This window comes from Pogoniulus pusillus, chromosome 2, assembly GCF_015220805.1.
Source record: "Pogoniulus pusillus isolate bPogPus1 chromosome 2, bPogPus1.pri, whole genome shotgun sequence".
NCBI lineage: Eukaryota > Metazoa > Chordata > Aves > Piciformes > Lybiidae > Pogoniulus > Pogoniulus pusillus.
The window spans coordinates 5,955,694-5,977,813 of record NC_087265.1 but is presented as its reverse complement, the minus strand read 5'-3'; the positions used below and the strand labels follow the sequence as shown (position 1 = coordinate 5,977,813).

At 48.6% G+C, this 22,120-nt stretch overlaps 1 protein-coding gene across 5 annotated transcripts in view; it reads left to right on the top strand.

Annotated features, from left to right (window-relative positions):
* CACNB4 (calcium voltage-gated channel auxiliary subunit beta 4) overlaps positions 1-21,307 on the top strand; it is a 125,785-nt gene extending 104,478 nt beyond the window's left edge. For 2 of the 5 annotated variants that reach the window (XM_064154960.1, XM_064154970.1), the window contains 2 exons: positions 6,077-6,262; positions 11,099-21,307. In XM_064154960.1, the coding sequence (XP_064011030.1) occupies positions 6,077-6,262; positions 11,099-11,359 (447 nt within the window). In that variant the 3' untranslated portion in view covers positions 11,360-21,307. Of the gene's footprint in view, positions 1-6,076; positions 6,263-7,128; positions 7,195-7,815; positions 7,869-11,098 lie in introns of those variants that run through there. The other 3 variants (XR_010304970.1, XR_010304971.1, XM_064154978.1) reach the window with 3 other exon arrangements.
* The last annotated feature ends 813 nt before the right edge of the window (positions 21,308-22,120 follow it).

The window sequence follows — 22,120 nt, the reverse complement described above, 5'->3', positions numbered from 1 at the left end:
TGGTGAACTCTGCCTTAGCTCCCAGCCCTCTCTTTGGAGGCCTAAGGCAGCAAAGCTTCAACAAGAGTAAGTGTAGAGTCCAGCACCCTGGGAGGAGCAGTCTCCTACACCAGTGCATGTTAGGGGTTGTTCTGCTGGGAGGCAGCTCCATGAAGAAGAACAGCAAAGTGCCCTCGTGGTCCAAAAAGCCAGTGGTCTCCTGGGGTACGTGAAGAAGAATGTGGGCAGCAGGTCAAGGGAGGTTCTTCTCCCTCTCTGCTCTGTCCTTCTGAGACCACATCTGGAGTATTGTGTCCAGTTCTGGCCTCCCCAGGTCAAGAGAGACAGGCAACTACTGGGCAGAGTGTCCAGTGGAGGCTGTGAGGATGGAACATTTGTCTGATGAGGAAAGGCTGAGAGCCTTGGGGCTGTGGGGCCTGGAGAAGAGCAGCCCCAGAGGGGATCTGCTCAATGCTGAGGAAGAGTGAAAGAGCCTGTGGGGAGCAAGAGACTGGAGCCAGACTCTTGTCAGTGGTGCCCAGTGACAGGACAAGGGGCAGTGGGAACAAACTAGAACCCAAGAGGTTCCACCTGAAGAGGAGGAGAAAATTCTTCACTGTGAGGGTGCTGGAGGCCTGGAGCAGGCTGCCCAGAGAGGCTGTGGAGTCTCCTTCTGTGGAGAGCTTCCAAATGTAGCTGGCCATAGTGCTGCTGGGCAAGCTGCTGTGGGTGCCCCTGCTTTAGCAGAGGGGTGGGACTGGATGATCTCAAGTAGTTACTTCCAACTGCCACCATTCTATGAGTCTATGAAGGTGAGATCCAAACTGAATAAGCAAAATATTTCCACATTTCAGATTTCAAAGCTGCACTTGCTTGGAGGCTGATTTTAACTCAAGCCTCTGCAGAAACCATCTGAGCCTGTTGCACTGTTTGGTTTTGAGAACAGCTGACTTAGAGTTGGTTTGGTTGGGAAAGACCTCTAAGATACAATCAGAGAATCACTCAGATTTGGAAGGGACCTCAAGGATCATCTAGTTCCAACTCCCCTGCCATGGGCAGGGACACCTCACACTAGATCAGGCTGTCTACAGCCTCATCCAGCTTGGCCTAAACACCTCCAGGGATGAAGCTTCCACCACCTCTCTGAGCAACCTGTTCCAGGCTCTCACCACCCTCATGGTGAAGAACTTCTTCCTAACATGTCCAGTCTGAATCTCCCCATTTCCAGCTTTGCTGCATTCCCCCCAGTGCTATCACTGATAGCCTAAAAAGTCCCTCCCCAGTTTTCTTGTAGCCCCCTTCAGATCCTGGAAGGCCACAAGAAGGTCACCTGGGAGCCTCCTCTTCTCCAGCCTGCACAGCCCCAACTCCCTCAGTCTCTCTTCATAGCAGAGGTGCTCCAGCCCTCATGCCATCCTTGTGGCCCTTCACTGGACTGCTTCCAGCACACTGAGTCTAACCATGCTTGGAGGACTGGCAGGTGACAGCTTGGGAAGTTTAAATGAAAGGACCAGGCTGATCCATGCTATAATGAGTAGAAGTAGCTCTGTGGTAAAGGGTTGGACTTGATGATCTGTGAGGTCTCTTCCAACCCTGATGATACTGTGATACTGTGAGGTACATGGCTGAGAGCAGTGCCACTGCTGTCTGCTGCGCTGGGACCTGCTTCCCTTCTTCTGCAGCTCAGGTTCCTGCAGGAGGAGGATTTCTGTAGAGGGATGATGGTGGAAACCCTTAAAACCCTCTCTTTTGGCTCATCTGCTGGGAGCCAGCCTGAAGAGCTGAGGTGGTGCAGCGTGTCTAGACGTTGTAAAAATAGCTGTGCTGTGGGGCAGAGTTCAGAGCTGGAGCTGCCTGCATTATTCATTCCTTGCTAATCTTTCACTGCTGCTGCTCCAGCCACTGCTGAACGTGCCCAGGGCTGCACAACTCCACTGAGCAGCAGCATTGGGTGGCTGAGGGAAAACTGAGCTGTGTTAAGCACACAGCTTTAAACCCACAACTGAGCTGGGTTAAGCTCACAGCTCGAAAGCCATCAGGCAGACACCGCAGCTCGTGGTGGTGGTTTGCTGTAACCTTCAGCTTTGTGGAAGAGCTAAGGAGGATGCAGGCCCCTGCCCCTAAAAACCAGCCCAAATCAGAGTCTAGCAGAACTGGTGGGATTAAAACCAGATGCAGCAAAGTCAGAGAATCAAAAAGGTTGGAAAATACCTCCAAGATCATGGAGTCCAACCATTAACCCAGCACTGCCAGGGCACTACTAAACCATAGAATCACAGAACCAGGTTGGAAGAGACCTCCCAAGATCATCCAGTCCAACTTAGCACCTCCAGGGATGGGGACTCCACCACTGCCTTTGGCAGGCTGTGCCAGGGCTTAACCACTCATTTGTCCCTGGAGTTGTTTGAGGCCAGGCTGGATGAGGCTGTGGGCAGACTGCTCTAGGGTAGGGTGTCACTGTCCATGGCAGGGGGTTGGAACGAGATGATCCTTGTGGTCCCTTCCAACCCTGCCTGATTCTATTATTCAAGGATGAAGTTTTTTCTCATGTCCAACTTAAACCCCCCTGGTGCAACTTGAGGCTGTTTCCTTTTGTCCTGTGACTTGTTTCTTGGGATGAAGGCTCAAGTCTCAACTGGCTCCAACCTCCCTTTAGGGAGTTGTAGACAGGAGCCTCCTCTTCTCCAAACTTAACACCCCCAGTTTTCTCAGCTGCTCCTCACTAGCTCTCCTCTCCAGACTCAGCTTTGTTGCCCTTCTCTAGACCTGCTCCAGCCCCTCAATGTCCTTCTTGGAATGAGATGCCCAAAACTGAACCCATTGCTCAAGGTGTGGCCTCAGCAGTGCCAAATACAGGTGGACCATCACTGCCCTGGTCCTGCTGGCCACACCATTGCTGATCCAGGCCAGGATGCTGGTGGCCTTCTTGGCCACCTGGGCACATGCTGGCTCATCTTCAACTTGTGCTGACCAACACCCTCAGGTCCTTTTCCCCTGGGTGGTTTCCAGCTTCTCTGCCCCAAGTCTGGAGTCTTCGTGAGGTTGTCATGACTCAAGTGCAGCACCCAGCAATTGGCCTTGTTGAACCTCAAAATTCCTCCTCAGGTTCTCCTCCACCCCTCTGTCTGGAGAGATGAAGCCCTAGAGCCTGAGCTCACCCTGGCTGACCTCAGAGAGTAATTTGGCCATTTCTGATTGACCCTTCCTGAACAAAGTCCAGGCTGCGCCTGAGGCTCAATCCTTGTGGCACTTCCTCTCCTGAGCATTCCTGTGGCTGAGGAGGACACCTCTGGGGTCAGGACCATCATGTTTGGGGTTTTTAACTTGCACTTAGAACATTTTATAGTGGTGATAGAATGAATAAAAGGCATAAGGAGAGCTGGGATGAAACTTCTTTACTCCATGACCCTTACAAACAAGGATCTCCTTAAAGGGTTCTTTCCTCCCAGCTACTCAGAAGTAGGGCAAACACAGTTTACCTTTAGGCAGAAGTTAAATACAAGGAAAAAAAACAAACCTTAACAGTTTTCTGTGCCACTTATTTTCCTTGGAATCAGGATCCTGCCAGTTTTGTAACTCTTCAGGTGACCTTCAAATGACAACCTGAGGAGATCATCATTACCAGTCCCTAGTGTTACTTTTCAGTGAGCTGTTAAAAAGGTGACAGCTCTGCAGGCTTCTTTTTCCCATCAGTTTGAGATCACTGGCAACATACCACAGGTATAGTCATGGAACGAGGTGGTTGCAATGAAAATGGTGATAGAAGGAGAGGAAGTGGCTTGAAATTGCACCAGGGCAGGTTTGGGTTGGAGATGAGGAACAATTTCTTTGCTCAGGAGCGGTCAGGCACTGGCACAGGCTGCCCAGGGAGGTGCTGGAGTCACCACGCCTGGAGGTGCTTAAGAAACCTGTGGCCATGGCACTCTGGGACATGGTTTAATGGCCATGGTGGTGTTGGGTTGGTGGTTGGACTGGGTAAACTTAGAGATCTCTTCCCCTCTTAATGGGCCTATGATCCCAAGTGTCTTAGCTGCATTATGAACTGTGCATTTCTTGTCTGAGGGGATCCAGATGGAACAGAAATTTGAGGAGTAGTTCCTCAGGAGGAGGAGGAGGTTGGAAGAGCTTTTCCTGACCTGCTTGTTGCTTAAAGCCTGTAGAACTGCCAAATCTGCCTTGAGACAGACTTTGCAAAGCCAGGTTTTGTAGTGCAAACAAGTGCTGCTCTCAAATTGGTGGCCTGTGGTGCAAAGATGAGCAGTACAGGAAAACTGCAGACTGCTCCCAGACTTGGAATTGCCAACACTGACTCCTTGTTTCTGCAAACACAGACTGTGTGCCAAGTGTCAGGGTTTAATTTCAGGGTTCTTCCAAGTGAGGTGTTTGTAAGCAGACCACAGGGGGACCTTAAAGCAGCCTTTCAGGATATGAAGAGGGCTACAGGACAGCTGGAGAGGGACTTTTGACAATGGCTTATAGTGACCGGACTAGGGGTGATGGGTTCAAAGTGGATGAAGCTGGATTTAGATGAGACAATAGGAAGAAATTGTTCACCATGAGGGTGGTGAGGCACTGAAACAGGTTGCCTAGGGAAACTGGAGGCTCCAAGCCTGGAAGTGTACAGAACAAGGCTGGATGGGGCCATGAGCAACCTGGTTTAGTAGAAGGTGTCCCTGCCTGTGGCAGGAGGTTGGAACTGGGTGATTTTGAAGGTCCCTTCCAACCCAAAGCATTGTGATGAATTCATGGGGTTTGGATCTCTGAAAGTGCCTCTGATCAGCACTTTTCTGCCTCCCAGTAGCACTGCCAGCTCAGTCTGTACTGGCTGGAGCTATAAATACACACAGAACAGAGGCAGCCTGGGCTCTGTTTTGGTTTCTCTTAACACCTGCAACACCTGCACTTATTTCTCACTTCCTGTCCTATTTTCACAACGTGGGGTTGGGTTTTTTTCCCACTAAGTTAAGGTTAACAACAAGGCACAAAATGTCACTGCTGCAAAGACTGTTTTTCTGGAGGGACTCAGTTGATGCTGCTCTACTATCAGCTGCTTGCTATCAGCACTTGTCATGTAAGTGATGTGAAGACACTGGCTGCAGGGTGGCCCTGAGTAGAACAGAAGCCACATGGGTTTGAATTCTTCTCTGGGACTGCATGCTGAGCAGATCTGAGGCAAGAAGTCCACCAGCATCCTGGCCTGGATCAGCAGTAGTGTGGCCAACGAGAGCAGAGCAGTGATTGTGTGTCTAGTTGGTTGGACAGGGCTGGGTGCTAGGTTGGACTGGCTGAGCTTGGAGGTCTCTTCCAACCTGCTTGATTCTATGGATGGGGCACTTAGTGCCATGGTCTGGTTGACTGGACAGGGCTGGGTGCTAGGTTGGACTGGCTGAGCTTGGAGGTCTCTTCCAACCTGCTTGATTCTGTGATCTGTGCTGGGCACTGGTGAAGCTGCACGTTGAGTATTAGGTTCATTTTTGGGCCTTTCACTCCAAGGACATTGAGGAGCTGAAGCAGGTCCAGAGAAGGACAATAAACTTATAAAGGGTCTGGAGAACAGGGCTGGTGAGGAGCAGCTGGGGGACATGAGGTTGTTTAGTCTGGAGAAGAGGAGGCTGAGGAGAGACTTCACTGATCTCTACAACATGTTGAAAGGAGGTTGGAGCGAGGTAGGGGTTGATCTCTTTTCCCACAGAGTAAGTGATAGGACAAGAGGAAATGGTTGCACCAGGGGAGGTTTAGGTCAGTCATTAGAAGAAACCTCTTCCCTAAAAGAGCAGTTAAGCTGTGGCCCAGGGCAGTGGTGGAGTCCCCATCCCTGGAGCGGTTTCAAAGCTGTGTAGATGTGGTCCTGAGTGCCAGGATGTAGTGGTGATCTGACAGTGCTGGGTTGATGGTTGGACTTGATGACCCGAAAGTTGGAATGAGATGGTCTCCAATGTTCCTTCTGACCCAAACCAATCTGTGATTCTATGAATCTATTTCTGATTCTTGTTTCTTGAATGCTACAGGATGGGAGTGATGAGAACCGGTTAGCATCTCCTCCTTTCCATCTGTATCTTTGTCACCAACCAAACTTCCTTGTTCCTCTCGCCACCAGGAAATGTTTGATGTCATTTTGGATGAGAACCAGCTGGAAGATGCTTGTGAGCACTTGGCAGAGTACCTGGAGGCATACTGGCGTGCTACCCACACCACCAGCAGCACGCCCATGACCCCTCTCCTGGGGAGGAATTTGGGATCCACCGCGCTCTCCCCGTACCCCGCCGCAATCTCTGGCTTGCAGGTATGCCAACAGCCCTCAGCCCCAGCCAGCAGTGCAGACCAGGTGGGTTTCTTTAACTTATGGGCCAAGCAGTGGGGAAACAGCAGAAGTGGCCCCTGCTGCAGTAGAGAGCAGTCACTGGCCACTGCCAGCGCTAAGGAGGGAAGCTCGGAGCCCGTAATCGATGAAGAAGCAGTTTGGCAGCTGAGTGCTGAAGCTCTGCTGCTGCTCTTGACTTAATGGGAAATCAAATGGCCCTGAGCTCTTGAGGAGGAGTTAAATGCCACTGTGTCAGGTGGTGGTAGAGCCAGGTTAGAAACCAGCCTTTATTAACTGGGGGGGGGAAGGTGGCCTTGCAAATGAGAGCAGGGCAGAGGGAGAATAACCAAGCACAGAGTGTCACAGCAGGCACTGGAAGGGAAGTTGTGGATGCCTCAGCCGGGAGGTGTTCAAGGCCAGGCTGGATGGGGCCTTGCTCTAAGTGGAAGGTGTCCCTCCCTGTGGCAGGAGGGTGGAACTAGATGGTCTTGAAGGTGCCTCCCAAGCCAACCCATTCTATGGTTCTGTGTGTTCAAGAACACAGAACAGTGTCTGTAACGATCCCTTTGGTCCCCCTCCCTCATCACTTCCCCAAACATTCTCCTCGGAGTGCAAACCTTCCATGCTTGTCTCTCGTTCTCAGCCAAACGCCTTCACCTTTTGGTTTGTTTCTCCTGTGTTCTTTGTGAAGTGTGAACAAAAGATTTCTTTTGGTTTGATTTGATTTTGATTTTGAGTTGAAGTTGTTGTTTTGGGGGTTGTTTGGTTTTTTTTTTGTGCTACCCATTTGAAAAGACAACCAAAAAGAAACAAAAACCCAACAAAATTCTGACCCTTTTTTTCCACAGGGATAGCTCAAACTCGGCTGACCTTTGACACTCCAAACCTGGCATGTAAATAGCCCTTAACGAGAAGTACGTGCTTTCCTAAGTTTGCCAACAGCAAATGTTCTCTGAATCTGTAGCTCTGAATGCCTTGAGAAGATCAGGAGGGCTGCAAAGGCTTGCAAAGCCTCGGGAGGAGCTCTGGATGCGCGGCGGCTCCCTAGGAGCGTGCGTTCTCGAGCGGCTGTGGAAAGCAAGAGCTGAGCCCATTAACTCACCTGACAAATGTAACCTCTCTTCTGCTTGGAGAGTTACCTGCAAGCAGCTTAACAGTTTTGGAAGGCAGTGATGTGTTTTCAGTGCACCTAAAGCTGTTCCTCACTGTGAGTGAAGTGCACTTTGCCCTGAAGGTGCATGGTAGTTGGTGCTCACGCTGGTGCTGCCGTAGGATCGGCGAGTCAGCCTGTCCTGGCTGGCTGAAGGCACAAGCACTGGCCTGTGACTGAATAACTTGCACATCTCTGCTGTTATTTCCATTCACATTTCAGTTTTCCATCCCTTCGTGCCAACAAAACGCCATCTGCAGAGCTTTTCACGTCTTCAGTTTCATGTTGAAAGCTGGCTGTGTCCACAAGAGTTTTTTTCAGGCATTTATTTCTCTCTGATCAATGACACCAGCAGTAACTGTGCCATGTTGCTCCATTTACTTAGGGAAAACTCACACTGAAGATGAAAATCACCCCTGTGCAGTGGGCTGGCTGAAGGTATGCATCATTTAATCCCCACTTCACCCGGATTGTGAAGCCTTAGGCGGGACTTGACTGGTGCTAGTTCTCTGCAGAGGGGTAAATTTCTCCCTGAGTGAATGATGCCCAACTGGAGACTGCAGCATTTGGCTTTCAGGGCCACTCCAGTGTCCAGGCCCGTTTCAAGAGTTGTGATGCTTGATGTGGTCTGAGGTGCTTACCCACCAAGAGGTTTTTAGGCTAACTCAAGCCTTCAGGAGGATTGGTCAGTGGTTGGACTTGATGATCTTAGAGGTCTTTTCCACCCAGAACGATTCTGTGATCTGCTCCCTGCAGTGGTGATCATTGTAAAGCCCTCAAGCAAATCCCAGGAATTAGCCGAGCTGGGGTGCTTATGATGTGTGAAGAGTTTATGCTTCTTATGACCTTGTGACTCCTCCTCACCCAACACTCTGGGGAACTGAATGTCAGCAGCCCAGCCCCTGGTGTCACTGTCTCAGGTTTGCTGGGACAGCCTGTACCGACTTCACCCAATCAGGCCTTGGGAGTCTCCCTCTCTAGCTTGGGCTTTAGTTTACTGAGAACTTAAACTCTGCTTTAACTTAAGTCTTTGGGCTTCATGAAGGTCACCAGGGTGAAGTTAAGTGACACAGGCACAGAAGAGTCAGAGTCAAAGGGAGAGTGTGCACCACAGTGTGCTCCAGCTGTGTCCCGTCACTGTCTCCACCCTGCCAAAGCTGGTGGCCCTTTGGTCCTTGCCTAAAAGGGGAAGATGTCAACACTGAGCTGTGTGTGTGTGCTCACAGCCCTAAGCAGGAAGAATAAACTCTGTCATTGCTAACTCCAAGGGGCCAGCACTTCCCTTTGGGGCTAATCCCTGGCTGGCTCCAAACCTCAGCTTAGTCTCGCTTCAGCTGATGGACTTGACCCTCTAGTTCAAGTTGTGGGGATATCAGTTTAGTTCCTCAGGCTCCAAGAGATCTGCATTTGAAGTCCATACCTGCAGCAAAGTGCAGCTTGTCATTCTGGTCACTCTGTGGGGCCAAAAGTGATGTGGGGCACAAAAGCAGTGTGTAACCACAGCAGCTTGGTGCCACTTGAAACCTCTCAGGAGGTAAATACTGGGATGGGGATGAGGCAGGGAGACAGGGAGCTTTCTAGAAGGGAGCAGGTTGCAACCAGAGAGGAAAATGAGGCACTTAGTGCCATGGTCTGGTTGACTGGATAGGGCTGGGGGATAGGTTGGACTGGATGATCTTGGAGGTCTCTTCCAACCTGGTTGATTCTATGATTCTATGACTACAGGGCAGCTAGAGGGTGTGAGAACAGCACTTCAAAGTTGAGGTGATTATATAGCAGAATTGCATTGCTGGGCCAGATGAGGCAAATAGGTGCAGGAGAAGTTGTTACCCAGTAGCTGAGCTTGCAGAAGGGCACCTTCCCCCTGCCAGATGATTAGGTGGCATTGCTCAGGGAGTAACCTTGGTAGCATCCATCTGTAGAAAGAGCTGTGACATCCTATCTGCTGGGCTGTAAACCTACACTTACCTGCAGTCACCTCTCCTGGCAGGCAAGCCTCTGCTTATCAATTATGCAGCTGCCCAACTGCTGGCCAGGGAGGGTGTAGTGATGGGAAGGGAGGGTTCGTAGCACAGGGAGCATCAGAAGTGAGAAGGAGCAGATGATGGTGAGACACTGGAACAGGCTGCCCAGGGAGGTCGTGGATGCCCCCTCCCTGGAGGTGTTCATGGCCAAGTTGGATGAGACATTGAGCAACCTGGGCTAGAAGAAGGCGTTCCTGCCTGTGGAGGGGGAGGTTGGAACTAGATGATCTTTATGGTCCTTTCCAACCCAAACCATTCTGTAAATCTATGAACCCAAGGCCCCCAGAGTGCAGCCATCGTGGGCAGCACTTTTCTGGCACTGCCAGGATCAGAAGGGTGACATTGGCTGTGTCATTTCATCAATGCTGATCAACAGAACCAGGCTTTCTTCAGCGATGCCCAGTGACAGGACAAGGGCTAATGGGCACAAACCTGACCATAGGAAGCTTCATCTAAACATGAGGAGGAGCTTCTTTAATTTAAGAGTGACAGAGCACTGGAGCAGGCTGCCCAGAGAGGTGGACTCTCCATCTCTGGAGAACATTCTAAACTCACCTGTGACCTCTGGGTGAAACCTGCCTTGGCAAGAGGGTTGAACTGAATGATGTCCCTTCCAACCCTTACCATTCTGTGATCTGGAGAAAGAAAAGCATTGGCTGAGTGTGTTCTGAGGGTATGGCCAGCTGTCCTCTGCAGAGATTGGTGGGTGATGACAGCAAATAATCCTACTTTTAGGCTATTTCTTCATTGTGCCGTTTTCCTGGGGGAAAAAAAATAGAGCTAATGATGTTCATGGGACAAGTGTAGGACGTTAGCATTATGGGACCATGAGGGGAGCAAAGGCCAAGACTTTTCATTAGTAAATGATTTTAGAAGAGGATTTTCTGTCAGCAGACTTAAAATATTTCTTGGGTTTTAGCCATTTGAGCCATCCTTAGCAGCCCATAGAATGGGAGAGGTCATAAAGGGACCTCTGAAGGTCATCAAGTCCAACCCCTTGCCAGAGCAGGATCACACAGAAATGCATCCAGATGGGGCTTGAAAGTCTCCAGAGGAGACTCCACAACCTCTCTGGGCATCCTGCTCCAGGGCTCCAGCACCCTAACACCAAACAAGTTTCTCCTCATCTTCAGGTGGAACTTCCTGGGTTCCAGTTTGTCACAGGACACCAGTGAAAAGAGGCTGGCCTCTTCTTGACCATCATTTGGTTGGTCATAGGAAGGGTTTTGAATAGGGCTCAGAGCTGCACCTTGTTAAATATCAAACCAGACCAGCAAACGTCTCCAGATGCTTTTCTAAAGCCACCTAAGTCAATGCTCAACGTTTTCTAAGCATGAATGTTAGGTTCATGATCAGAGGAAAGTGATAAATGCTGACTACATCAGCTCACTTTTCATGCTGGAAGGGCCTGTAGTGGGTGAAGAGCAGGAGGCACACCTTGGAATGCCACCTTTGGCCTGCTTTCAGCTCTAGGAACCAGCCTGTCCTTGTAAGCCGCTCCTGTAGCACCCAGGCTTTAGTCTAAAACGAGTGAGGCAAACGCAGATGGGTTCTGAAAGACCTCAGAATCCAGCCTCAGAAGCAGCTAGGAGCCTCGAGCTCCCTTTTGCCTGTGCTAACTCTTGGCTCCTTTGGCCCTCGCAGAGCCAGCGGCTGAGGCACAGCAGCCACTCTACCGAGAACTCTCCAGTCGAGCGCCGAAGCCTAATGACCTCAGATGAAAACTACCCCAGCGAAAGGGCTCGGAAGAGCAGGAACCGCTTGTCTTCCACTTCCCAACACAGCAGAGACCACTATTCTCTGGTGGAAGAAGAATACTCTGACTCGTACCAGGACACTTACAAACCCCACAGGAACCGAGGCTCCCCGGGAGGATACAGCCACGACTCGCGCCACAGGCTTTGAGTTGAAGAACCTGGGGGGTGGGGGTAGGGGGGAGGGGAAACCAAAGCAAAATAGGATCCATCAGTTGATATCTTGCCATGAAGTAGCTAGGAAACAAAACAGAAATCATCTTGGTTTGGCAGATGAAGCAAGCAAACAAACAAATCACCTTGGTTTGGCAGATGTAAACCAGAGTTGCACTCTGCTGTCATCTGATGTTAAGTAGAGGGGCAAAACCAACAGCGTCCATGCCCTGACGTTTCTGCCCAATCAATCACTGAGGTTGGTTGCTTTGATTCTTTTGATTCTGGTTGATTGTTGGTTTTCTTATTGGTTTTCTTCTTTCATTGACATTTAGAGCCATACTTGTTTGTTCAGCTTGGTTATTTGGTTTGGTTTTGTTGTGTTTTTTTTTCCTTGTCTTTAGGTATTAGACACATCCATTTGTAATTTTAGAGTTAAAAAAAAAACAAAAACACAATAATTTCCTGTGCTGGAAATTCCAAATGACCAGTTCCAGTTGGAACCAATGTATAAACCAATTCCTGTTGGAATTTGGGTGAATTGACTGGAAAGTCGACTCGAGCACGTTGCAATCGATCGAAGGCAACAACAACAAAAGAAACAGAACCAACCAACCCCTTCCCCTCCACTAGAAGGACCTTCAGGTGTTCCAGCAGTGGAACAAGGTGAGGCATTGGTAAGGCTCCCACTCTTGCCAGTGTCCTGTCTGGGATTCTATCATTCTCTTCCCCCCCTCCAACAACCAAACCCAAAGGAACAATCTAACTGTTTCCAAACCACTTAGAAGCCTGAAAGTCAGCTGCAGTGGTTGTGTGCTGGAAGCTCAGTTTCCATTGGTAGTGAGAATAAACAAAAAGGGTTATTCTACTCTAAAAGTAGTTATTTTAACTACTTCTCTCCAGAGTGGCTTGGTTTGGGTTTTTTGGTTTGTTTGGGTTGTTGGTGGTGGTTGTTTTTTTTCAGACAGTGCCAAATATCACCCATTCTTGCAGCAGTTACAAAAGCACTTTCCAGTTTGAAAGGAGTTTTTAGGCCAGGTGTGAAGGTGGCAGTAAAATTCCTTTAGTTTATTTAGCCAGTGCTGATGGTTTAGTTGTGGTCAGCGGTGATGAACTGTGGCAGGAGAAGGGGAATATGGAGGTGGAACAAACCTGAGGGTAGTTGGTGTGGTTGAAGGTTGAGGTGAGGCTTTTTTGGTTCTCTTCTTGACCTGAACAGGCTGAGAAGAAGCTTTTTTATTTTCCATCTTAACTTGAACAGGCTGAGAAGAGGCTTTTGTGTTTCTCTTCTTAACCTGAACAGGTTGGGAAGAGGCTTTTGTGTTTTTCTTGACCTGAACAGGTTGAGAAGAAGCTTTTTTGTTTCCCATCTTAACTTGAACAAGCTGAGAAAAGGCTTTTGTGTTTCTCTTCTTAACCTGAACAGGTTGGGAAGAGGCTTTTGTGTTTTTCTTGACCTGAACAGGTTGAGAAGAAGCTTTTTTGTTTCCCATCTTAACTTGAACAAGCTGAGAAGAGGCTTTTGTGTTTTTCTTGACCTGAACAGGTTGAGAAGAGGCATTTGTGTTTCTCTTCTTAACTTGAACAGGCTGAGAAGAGGCTTTTGTGTTTCTCTTCTTGACCTGAACAGGTTGAAAAGAGGCTTTTGTGTTTCTCTTTACCTGGACAGGTCAAGAAGAGACTTCTTTTTTTGTTTCTCTTCTTAACCTGAATGGGTTGAGAAGAGAATTTTTGGCTTTTCATCTTGACCTGAACAAGTTGAGAAGAAGCTTTTTGATTCCTCTTCTTGACCTGAACACAGGTAGTAGTCCCAAAATGGAGTGTTAGTGTGTAGAGACATCATCTTTCCCCTCCCCATTTTCAGCCTTTCAAAATGGAAACCAACACTCCTCTTAAGCCAGTGTGCAGAGTAGCTCCACCCCAGTACCTCCCAACACATTCCCTCTTTCAAAGTCCATCTTTGATTGTCTTAAGAACTCAGCATCGCACAAGAAGTCTCCAGAGGCTTGGTTTCAATTCCAGTGCTGAAATCTGAGGGAAGGGAGTGGAGTTAACTAGCAGTAAATGACAAAACATCTGAAATCACAACTTGGTCAGAGTTGGATGGCAATAAAAATCACATTATCAGGGACAACCAATCTGCTCCCAGTACAGCTGTTGAGCTGCTGTTTCTGACTGAAAGCAGGAGGATCAGTCTGTGGAGATGTTGCTGCCTTACTTCCTAACAGTCACTTCTTTGCACCTCCTGAGTCTTCAGTTTCTTTTACCTAGGTACATTTGTGTGACTGCCTTGTGTCTTATGTGATCAGGGAAGCCTTAGGTCCAGTGTGACTGACAAATTCACCACCACTCACCCTTCTGTGTCTTTGCACAGATGCTCCTCAGCTTCCCCACTTCCTCCAGCTGACAGAACCTGCATTTTTTTTAATGCAGGTTCACATCAAAACTGATTTTGTTTTGGGTTTTTTTTCTCCCTTTGTCCAAAATGGGGATCATTAACTTTTAGATTGGCTTCTTTTCTCCTAAACTCTACTGGAATGTGTCCCTGCCCATGGCAGGGGGGTTGGAACTAGATTATCTTCAAGATCCCTTCCAACCCAAACCATTCTGTGAGTCTATGAATAAATGAACATTATGATTCCTTCTCCCCTCTGGACCAGTTAGCAAAGATCACCACTGCTGAGTCTGGTTATCTTCTTGATGTTAACAATGAGGAAGGTCATCTCCTGTCTGGTACAACCCAACCTGATGTCCTTCTCCAGCAGCAGGTGGATGCGTGGTTCATTGTTTTTAACTGCCTTGACTGCCTGAAGGGCATGAGATGGTTCAAATGGGCCAGGGGGCAAGAAAAACAGGGGAATCTCTGCATCCATTGGGAGTTAAGAATGGGTATGACAGACCTGATCCTGTCTGATTCCAAAAGAGCATTTAGGCTGAGAAAGAGTGGCAGGATCTGGTCTGGCAGTGGTGGCATCAGCTGCCTTTTCTAGTGTATACGACAGACCTGATCCTGTCTGCTCTTCTGTTTGATTCCAAAGGTGGATTTAGGCTGAGGAAGAGTGGCAGGATCTGGTCTGGCAGTGGTGGCATCAGCTGCCTTCTCTGGTGGATATGGCAGACCTGGTCAAGTCTACTCTTCTGCCTGATTCAAAGGTACATTTAGGCTGAGGAAGAGTGGCAGGATCTGGTCTGGCAGTGGTGGCATCAGCTGCCTTCTCTGGTGGATATGGCAGACCTGGTCAAGTCTACTCTTCTGCCTGATTCAAAGGTACATTTAGGCTGAGGAAGAGTGGCAGGATCTGGTCTGGGAGTGGTGGCATCAGCTGCCTTCTCTGGTGGATATGGCAGACCTGATCAAGTCTACTCTTCTGCCTGATTCAAAGGTACATTTAGGCTGAGGAAGAGTGGCAGGATCTGGTCTGGCAGTGGTGGCATCAGCTGCCTTCTCTAGTATTTTTCTGCTACAGCACAGTGGAGCCTTCTCCAGACTTCTGTTCCATGTACAGCACACGTACCTGCATGAGAAAAGAAGGCATTTAGGCGAAACATTGGATTATCTATTTTTTTCCCTCTAAGCTTTACTACTAAGTTTCTTGTTTGTGTGCATTAAAAGTATTAATTGCAAAGGTTGCACTGAGATGTATAAACCTAGAGTAGCCAGCTCTTTATCTTTACTCTGTAGTAGCAGTAGAGATCAGATCATTTAATTGCTTGAAGATATTTGCATTTCAAAAGGCAGGTAGCCGCGAAGCAACTAACTTCTCTTTTCTAGCAAACGAGGTTACTGCTTTATCATCCATCTCCTAGCCAAAACTCTCCCATCTCTTTCTGAAGCCTTTTGGAGCCTTGTTTTCAAGTCTTCCATGTCACGCTAGGGAAAGATCTACAGGACACATATGCACAGATCCCATCACCTGCAGCATCTGAAGTGCCAGAACTCCTCGGTTTGTTCTCCTAAACCCACGCTCGTGAGGGAAGTTGCCTCTTCCCTTGGACTTCCTTCACCACGTGCGTTTACCTTGACTTTACTCTCCTCTGTAATTAATTTGCCCTCTCCTCTCCCTCTGCCCATTCCATCTGAAGCAGTTAGAAGTGATCCCAGCAGGTCTCTTGCTTGCTGTTTGGTTTCTCTTTTTATCCTTTGAGATATATCCATCCTTAAGTACACCTACAGCTAATGCGCTAATAGGTTGTTAATTTATTCTAGAGCCAAGCTTAGGGGAGCTCTTTATTTTTATAAAGCAAATCATTTTTAGGAAGCAGAGCACTCAGTAAAAGCTGCACTGTCAAGCAGGATATGTTTTAGCCTCTGTCTTAGACCTCCAGCAGTGCTCACTGGCTGTGTTGTGACTTCTGAACGCTGCAGCGCTGAGTAGAACCATTGGGTCCCTGTATTCCTGAAGGGATATGTGGCAGGCTCAGTTTTCCAGCCCTGTCCCATTTCTTCCTGCTACTAAACTACTGAGTATCACAGTTCTGTCTCTAAGCTCTTTCTTCTCTTTCTGCCCAGGGAGGTGGTGGAGGCACCATCACTGGGGGTCTTCAAGAAAAGACTGGATGAGACACTTAGTGCCATGGTCTAGTGGATTGGATAGGGCAGGGTGCTAGGTTGGACTGGATGATCTTGGAGGTCTCTTCCAACCTGGCTGACTCTATGATTCTATGATTGCAGAGACCTTTTATGAAATCTTTGATATTTTTTTTTTTTCCAATCCTTTCTTTTTTTTTTGCCATCAGCTTCAGCTCTTCACCAGGACCCTTTGGGATGAATAACCCAACGAAGGTGGATAATAACAAACCACCTCCAGATCTAATGGCAGGGATAATGAACTGACAAAGTGTTTTCCAAATCCTGAAGCCACTTGAAAGACAATTCAGCTCTTTTAATTTATTGGCCAGTTGTATTGAACAGATGTCTGGGCTCTTTTCCTGCTTCCAGAGACGTTTCTCCCATGAGATGCGCAGCTCCCAGCTGATGATGTTTTGTGACCCCGGCGTACGCGACTAAAGCCGTTCCACATCCAATTTTAGTTCCTCAGCAATGGGCCAAATGAAATGGTTGTTTTCTGAACAGATTGGCTTGGCAAAAATCACTTCCTCTGCTTGAGAACTGACAGTGCAAGCAGCTGGATCTGATCATCTTGCCATAGAAATTGGGCACCCATGGATTTGTCCGTGAGCAGCACGAGCAGCTTCTGCTGCCGGTGCTGTTCTGCTAATGACAGCTCCTCAGCTGCTGAGCACTCAGCCTGCTCCTGATTCCACATCTGGGGCTGGAGCTTTTTAGCTTGGAGAGGAGAAGACTAAGGGGTGACCTGATTAATGTTTATAAATATGTAAGGGGTGAGTGGCAGAAGGCTGGAGCCAGGCTCTGTTGAGTGATGCCCAGTGACAGGACAAGGGGCACTGGGTGGAAGTTGAGGCATAGAAGGCTCCATGTGAACCTGAGGAAGAGTTTTTTCCTTGTGAGGGTGACAGAGCACTGGTACAGGCTGCCCAGGGTGGGTTGTGGAGTCTCCCTCTCTGGAGATATTCAAGCACCATCTGGATGTGTTCCTGTGTGACCTGCTCTGGGTGATCCTGCTCTTGCAGCAGGGCTGGACCAGATGATCTGTCAAGGTCCCTTCCTGCCCCTGATGTTCTGTGATCTCTTTGAGTCAACCCTGATGGACCCAAATAACTCAAGCATGCTTGGGCTCGGAGGTGGCTCTGTGGCTCAGTGGATGCTGTTGCTGGTGATTGTCCTCCCAGCGTTGGTGTTGGGTTTGCTGCAAATCAGAAAACCTTTCAGCTGGGTTGAAAGCTGCTTCTAATGTTGATACCTGAGGAAGGGTTAACCTTTTGTGCTCCTTGCTTTTAAAATGACGATTAGCAGGTACTCAGAAGAGTGTCCATGGCAAGGAGAGGTTGCTGGTGGAGTAACAAGCTGATGGTAGTTCCTCTGGGTGCACATAGGACGGAAACTTCAAGCTCAGTTTAGTCTCAGAACCACAAACTTCTCTGAAACAGGCTCCTGCAGTCCAAGATCTTTACTGACATTCCTATCCCCCAAAGAATATTGCTGAGACTATTACTTGAGAGCATTTGGGGTAGGTTAGGGGCTTTAGCCAGACTTTGTGTTTTGTTCTCTGCTGAATTTTGTTGTCCAAGTTGAGCGCTTCTGAAGCCTGCCCTTGATTCCACAACCTTCATTTGGAGGTAAAACTGAATTGGAGACCACAAATGAAAAGCAATGAGATGCCTATTTTGCATGATACCACTTCTCCCATTCTGGTTTTACTCCTAACTGTGGCTTTCTCTTAACCCAGTTGGCAGGAACAGAAGTTTGGACACAGGGGGTGCTGCTGCCGTTTCTTTTTGTTGCATTTTTGCCCCCTGTTCCTTCCAACAGTGGCTCTGCAAAGAGAAACAAGATGCTGTGGTGTCACCAGTTTGAGCTCTGGGGGAATGAAGTTCCCAAGAGCTGCCAAAAGGGAGTATGGTGTTTGAAGAGCCATTTGAAGAACCTTGGTCAGGTTGTTGCTCAAAGTCTGTCTTGAAAACCAAAGGGGCATTTAAGAAGGGTTGTGAGATAGATGTGTGGGATTAGCCTGGAGAAGGAGCTGAGAATGTTGCTCAGTGTGGAAATCCTGTGTTGAGATGTCTCAGGATTCCATTATGGAATCCATTTGAAGAGATCAAGAGAAATACTGAATCCATACAGAGGATTTGGGGAGAAGAAGGTGGAAATCAAGTTTAAAAGATTAATAATCTAGTTGGAGGTGTTCTGCTGACTGCAGGGGGGTTGGAGTAGATGAGCTTTAAAGGTCCCTTCCTTTAAAGCATGCCATGATTTGATGAGTGGGTCAATCCTTTTTTCCTGGGAGCAGCACTGGCTTGCTCTGGGTAGATTTTGGTAGATTTGCCTTTTCCCCTCACCATTTTTGGCCTCTTTTGGACTGGATCCTACTGTTGGATGCGGGCTTTGTTACCATCTCCCCCAAAAAGCTGAGAATTGGCAAGCTCTGACCAGAAATGGCACATCCTGGTTATCAGAAACCTTAGCAATATTTCCTGAAAAGCAAACCAGAATTCCACTTCAAAACTCCCCAAATCCCCTTTGGGATTAATTCTGCTCAGTATAAGCAAACAAAGAATCAATACAGTGTGAAAATCTCTTCTACACTAGGGAGGGAAATATTTTGCCAGGGATGTTAATCCAAACCAGAGCAAAGAAAAATGAAGCACATTTGTAATAGCACAAACTTCCAAGAATTCCACCCCTGCAGACACTGTGGTGGTCTTGAGATACAAAGGGGTGGGGAGGTTTGATCCAGTCTCAGTGAGTTTACTGCAGTTTTTGATCCCTGGGCAGGTCATTTCTTAAGCCTTGCATTTTTGCCTGTGTGATTATTTTGGATGAATTTGTATGATTTCTCTGTTAATGAATGAAAAACCAACCAAACAAACACAAAGCACCCCTAAACCTTTGCCAATTAGCAAGCCCACTGCACTCATGTCCGCTGATTTCCTCCTGGAAGCTGAAATCACATCAATAACCTCTGATTTTAGCTAGTTTGGGTTATAGAACTGATGAGTATACCACAAATAACAGCAGTAGCCCAAGGTCTGGAATGGGAAAAATAAGAAGAGTGCCAGTAAAGAAGCTTTGGGGGCTACAGAGTGATTTGCTGGGGATGGGGAGGTGGGAGAGAGGAGAATATTGCACCCTCAGAGCTCTGCCCACTCAGAACGTCCACTGAGTTTAAAACAGGAAGGGAAATGAGGTGGAGGGAGGGAGTTGACCACAGCAGTCCCTGCCCATGGTGGGAAGGTTGGAGTAGATGATCTCTGAAGTCCCTTCCAAGCTAGGCCATTCTGTGAAGATGACCTTTGAGGGTCCCTGCCAACCTGATGTTAGCTGTGCTTTGGTGGATTTCCACCTGAAACGCTCCAGTTCTCTTCTTTTGTATGAGAGCAGCAACCGAAGGGAACCGAGCAAAGCGCAACCTGTGTGCACACAGGAGACACAGGGAGGGGCAAAGAAAGGAGGTGGAAACAGTCACTCAGAACCACAAACTATGGACCTTGGGCTCCTCAGATCCCACAGAATCCCTGGTTTTCACCCAAACTGGTTCCCAGTGACAGCCTGGCAGTTGTTAAATCTGTAACTACATTTCAGTATCTAAAGGGGAGCTACAGGAGGACTGGAGAGGGACTGTGCAGAAGGGCCTGTGGTGGTGGCCAAGGGACAATGGTTTGAAACAAACAGGGGGGGGTTAGGATAGACATCAGGAGGAAGTTCTTCACAATGAGGGTGGTGAGATAGTAAAGCAGGTTGCCCAGAAATGTGTTTGAGGCCCCATCCCTGGAGACATTCAAGATGAGACTGGATGTGGCCCTGGGAAGCCTGTTCTAGTTGTAAGTGTCCATGCTGGCTGTAGGGATTTGCTCAAGTTGACCTTTGGGGGTCCCTTCCAACCTGGTGTGTTCTGTGAATCCCTGAGGCACAAACATCTTTGAGTGAATCTCAGTGCAGTAACTGGAATGGGAAAGGCAGCAGAGAAGAGATCAGAACTAAGAGGCTGATCACAGTGTCTGCAGAAGGCAAGGGCTGTGTGGAGCCTTGTCCTTTCATGCCAGGTGATTTACAACAGGGAATACCTCTCTCTCCTGGCTGTGTTTATCCACCAGTGTCTCTGCTGTTGGATGTGGCCCTGGGCATCTTGTTCTAGTTGGAGGTGTTCCTGCTGGCTGCAGGGATTTGGTCAAGTTGACCTTTGGGGTTCCCTTCCAACCTGATGCATTCTGTGAATCCCTGAGGCATGAACATCTAGTTGTAGGTGTCCCTGTTGGCTGCAGGGCAAGGGTGGGTATTGCACAAGATGAGCTTTGAGGGTCCTTTCCAACCTGATGCACTCTGTGAATCCCTGAGGCATGAACATCTAGCTGGAGGTGTCCCTGCTGGCTGCAGGGCAAGGGTGGGTACTGCACAAGATGAGCTTTGAGGGAGAAGAGGAGGCTCAGGGGTGATCTTATTACTGTCTACAACTACCTGAAAGGGCATTGTAGCCAGGTGGGGGGTGGCCTCTTCTGCCAGGCAAGCAGCAACAGAAGAAGGGGACACAACCTTAAGTTGTGCCAGGGTAGGTCTAGGCTGGATGTTAGGAAGAAGTTCTTCACAGAGAGAGTGATTGGCATTGGAATGGGCTGCCCAGGGAGGTGGTGGAGGCACCGTCCCTGGGGATCTTCAAGAAAAGCCTGGATGGGGCACTTAGTGCCATGGTCTGGTTGACTGGATAGGGCTGGGTGCTAGGTTGGACTGGCTGATCTTGGAGGTCTCTTCCAACCTGGTTGATTCTATGATTCTATGATGCACTCTGTGAATCCCTGAGGCACGAACATCTAGCTGGAGATGTCCCTGCTGGCTGCAGGGCAAGGGTGGGTACTGCACAAGATGAGCTTTGAGGGTCCCCTCCAACCTGAAGCGAAATGCAGCCTCACTGGGAGCCAGTTCAGCTGGTAAAGACATTTACCAAGATAAAAAACTACTCCACCTTGTTGTTTTCTGCTGATTTCCCTCTTTCTGTTGTCCCTTCTATAGATACTGTATGTGTAGCATTCGATGAGGCATGCTGGGTACAATATACTATGCAAATGTGTACAGTGTTGCATGCTTTGCTCTCCCTCTGCTTTTAGTGGCTTTCCAAGGATTTAAAAACAAAGGAACAAAAAAAAAGACAAGAGAAGTGTTGTTATTTTTGTGATCAGAATCATTTAAAAGAGAGACAAAAAAAACAAACCAAACAAATGCAGCCTTGCATGCAGGATTAAGTATCCTCATTTCTATGGTTTTATGGAATTTAGATGTACAAAACCCAACTGCATTCCGAGGACTTTTCTACAATAAATGAAAATGAAAGAAAAAAAAATATCAAACAAAACCAAAACAGCTCAACCTGTAAAAGCTTTTGGAGTCTCTTGGTCTTCTGTGATCTGCACCGAGAGTGTGGAGAGCCTTGGGGTGGTTTTAACAATGAGCTGATGGTTGGGCCCAGAGTATGGTGGGGAGAGGAGTTAAGGCAGGTGGTCACCAGGGATGCTCCCCAGGGCTGGGGACAGTTCTCTTTCATGTCTTAATTCCCTTTCCAGGTCATTGGTAGAGTGCGTGTAGATGGCTCTAACTAGGGTGGCAGGCTTGATCTGCAAAGGGACCTGCCCAGGCTGAATCAATGGCATGTGGCCAATGGGCTGAGGTTCAACAAAGCCCAGTGCTGGCTCCTGCACTTGGGTCACAACAACCCCATGAAAGCTCCAGGCTTGGGGCAGAGTGGGTGGAAATTGCCCATCAAGTCCTGCTTGGCCAACCTGATGTCCTTTTATGATCAGGATGCCTGACTGGTGGATGTGGGGAAGGCTGTGGCTGTAGTCTGCCTGGACTTCAGCAAGGCCTTTGATGCTGTCTGCCACAACTAGCTCCTGGCACAGCTGGCAGCTCCTGGCTTGGACAGATTCACTCTGGTATGGGTCAAGAACTGGCTGGAGGGTCAGGCCCAGAGAGCTGGGGAGGGGCCTGGAGCACAGCCCTGTGAGGAGAGGCTGAGGGAGCTGGGGGTGTGCAGCCTGCAGCAGAGGAGGCTCAGGGCAGAGCTCATTGCTGTCTGCAGCTACCTGCAGGGAGGCTGTAGCCAGGTGGGGTTGGGCTCTGCTGCCAGGCAAGCAGCAACAGAAGAAGGGGAGAGAGTCTGAAGCTGTGCCAGGGGAGGTCTAGGCTGGATGT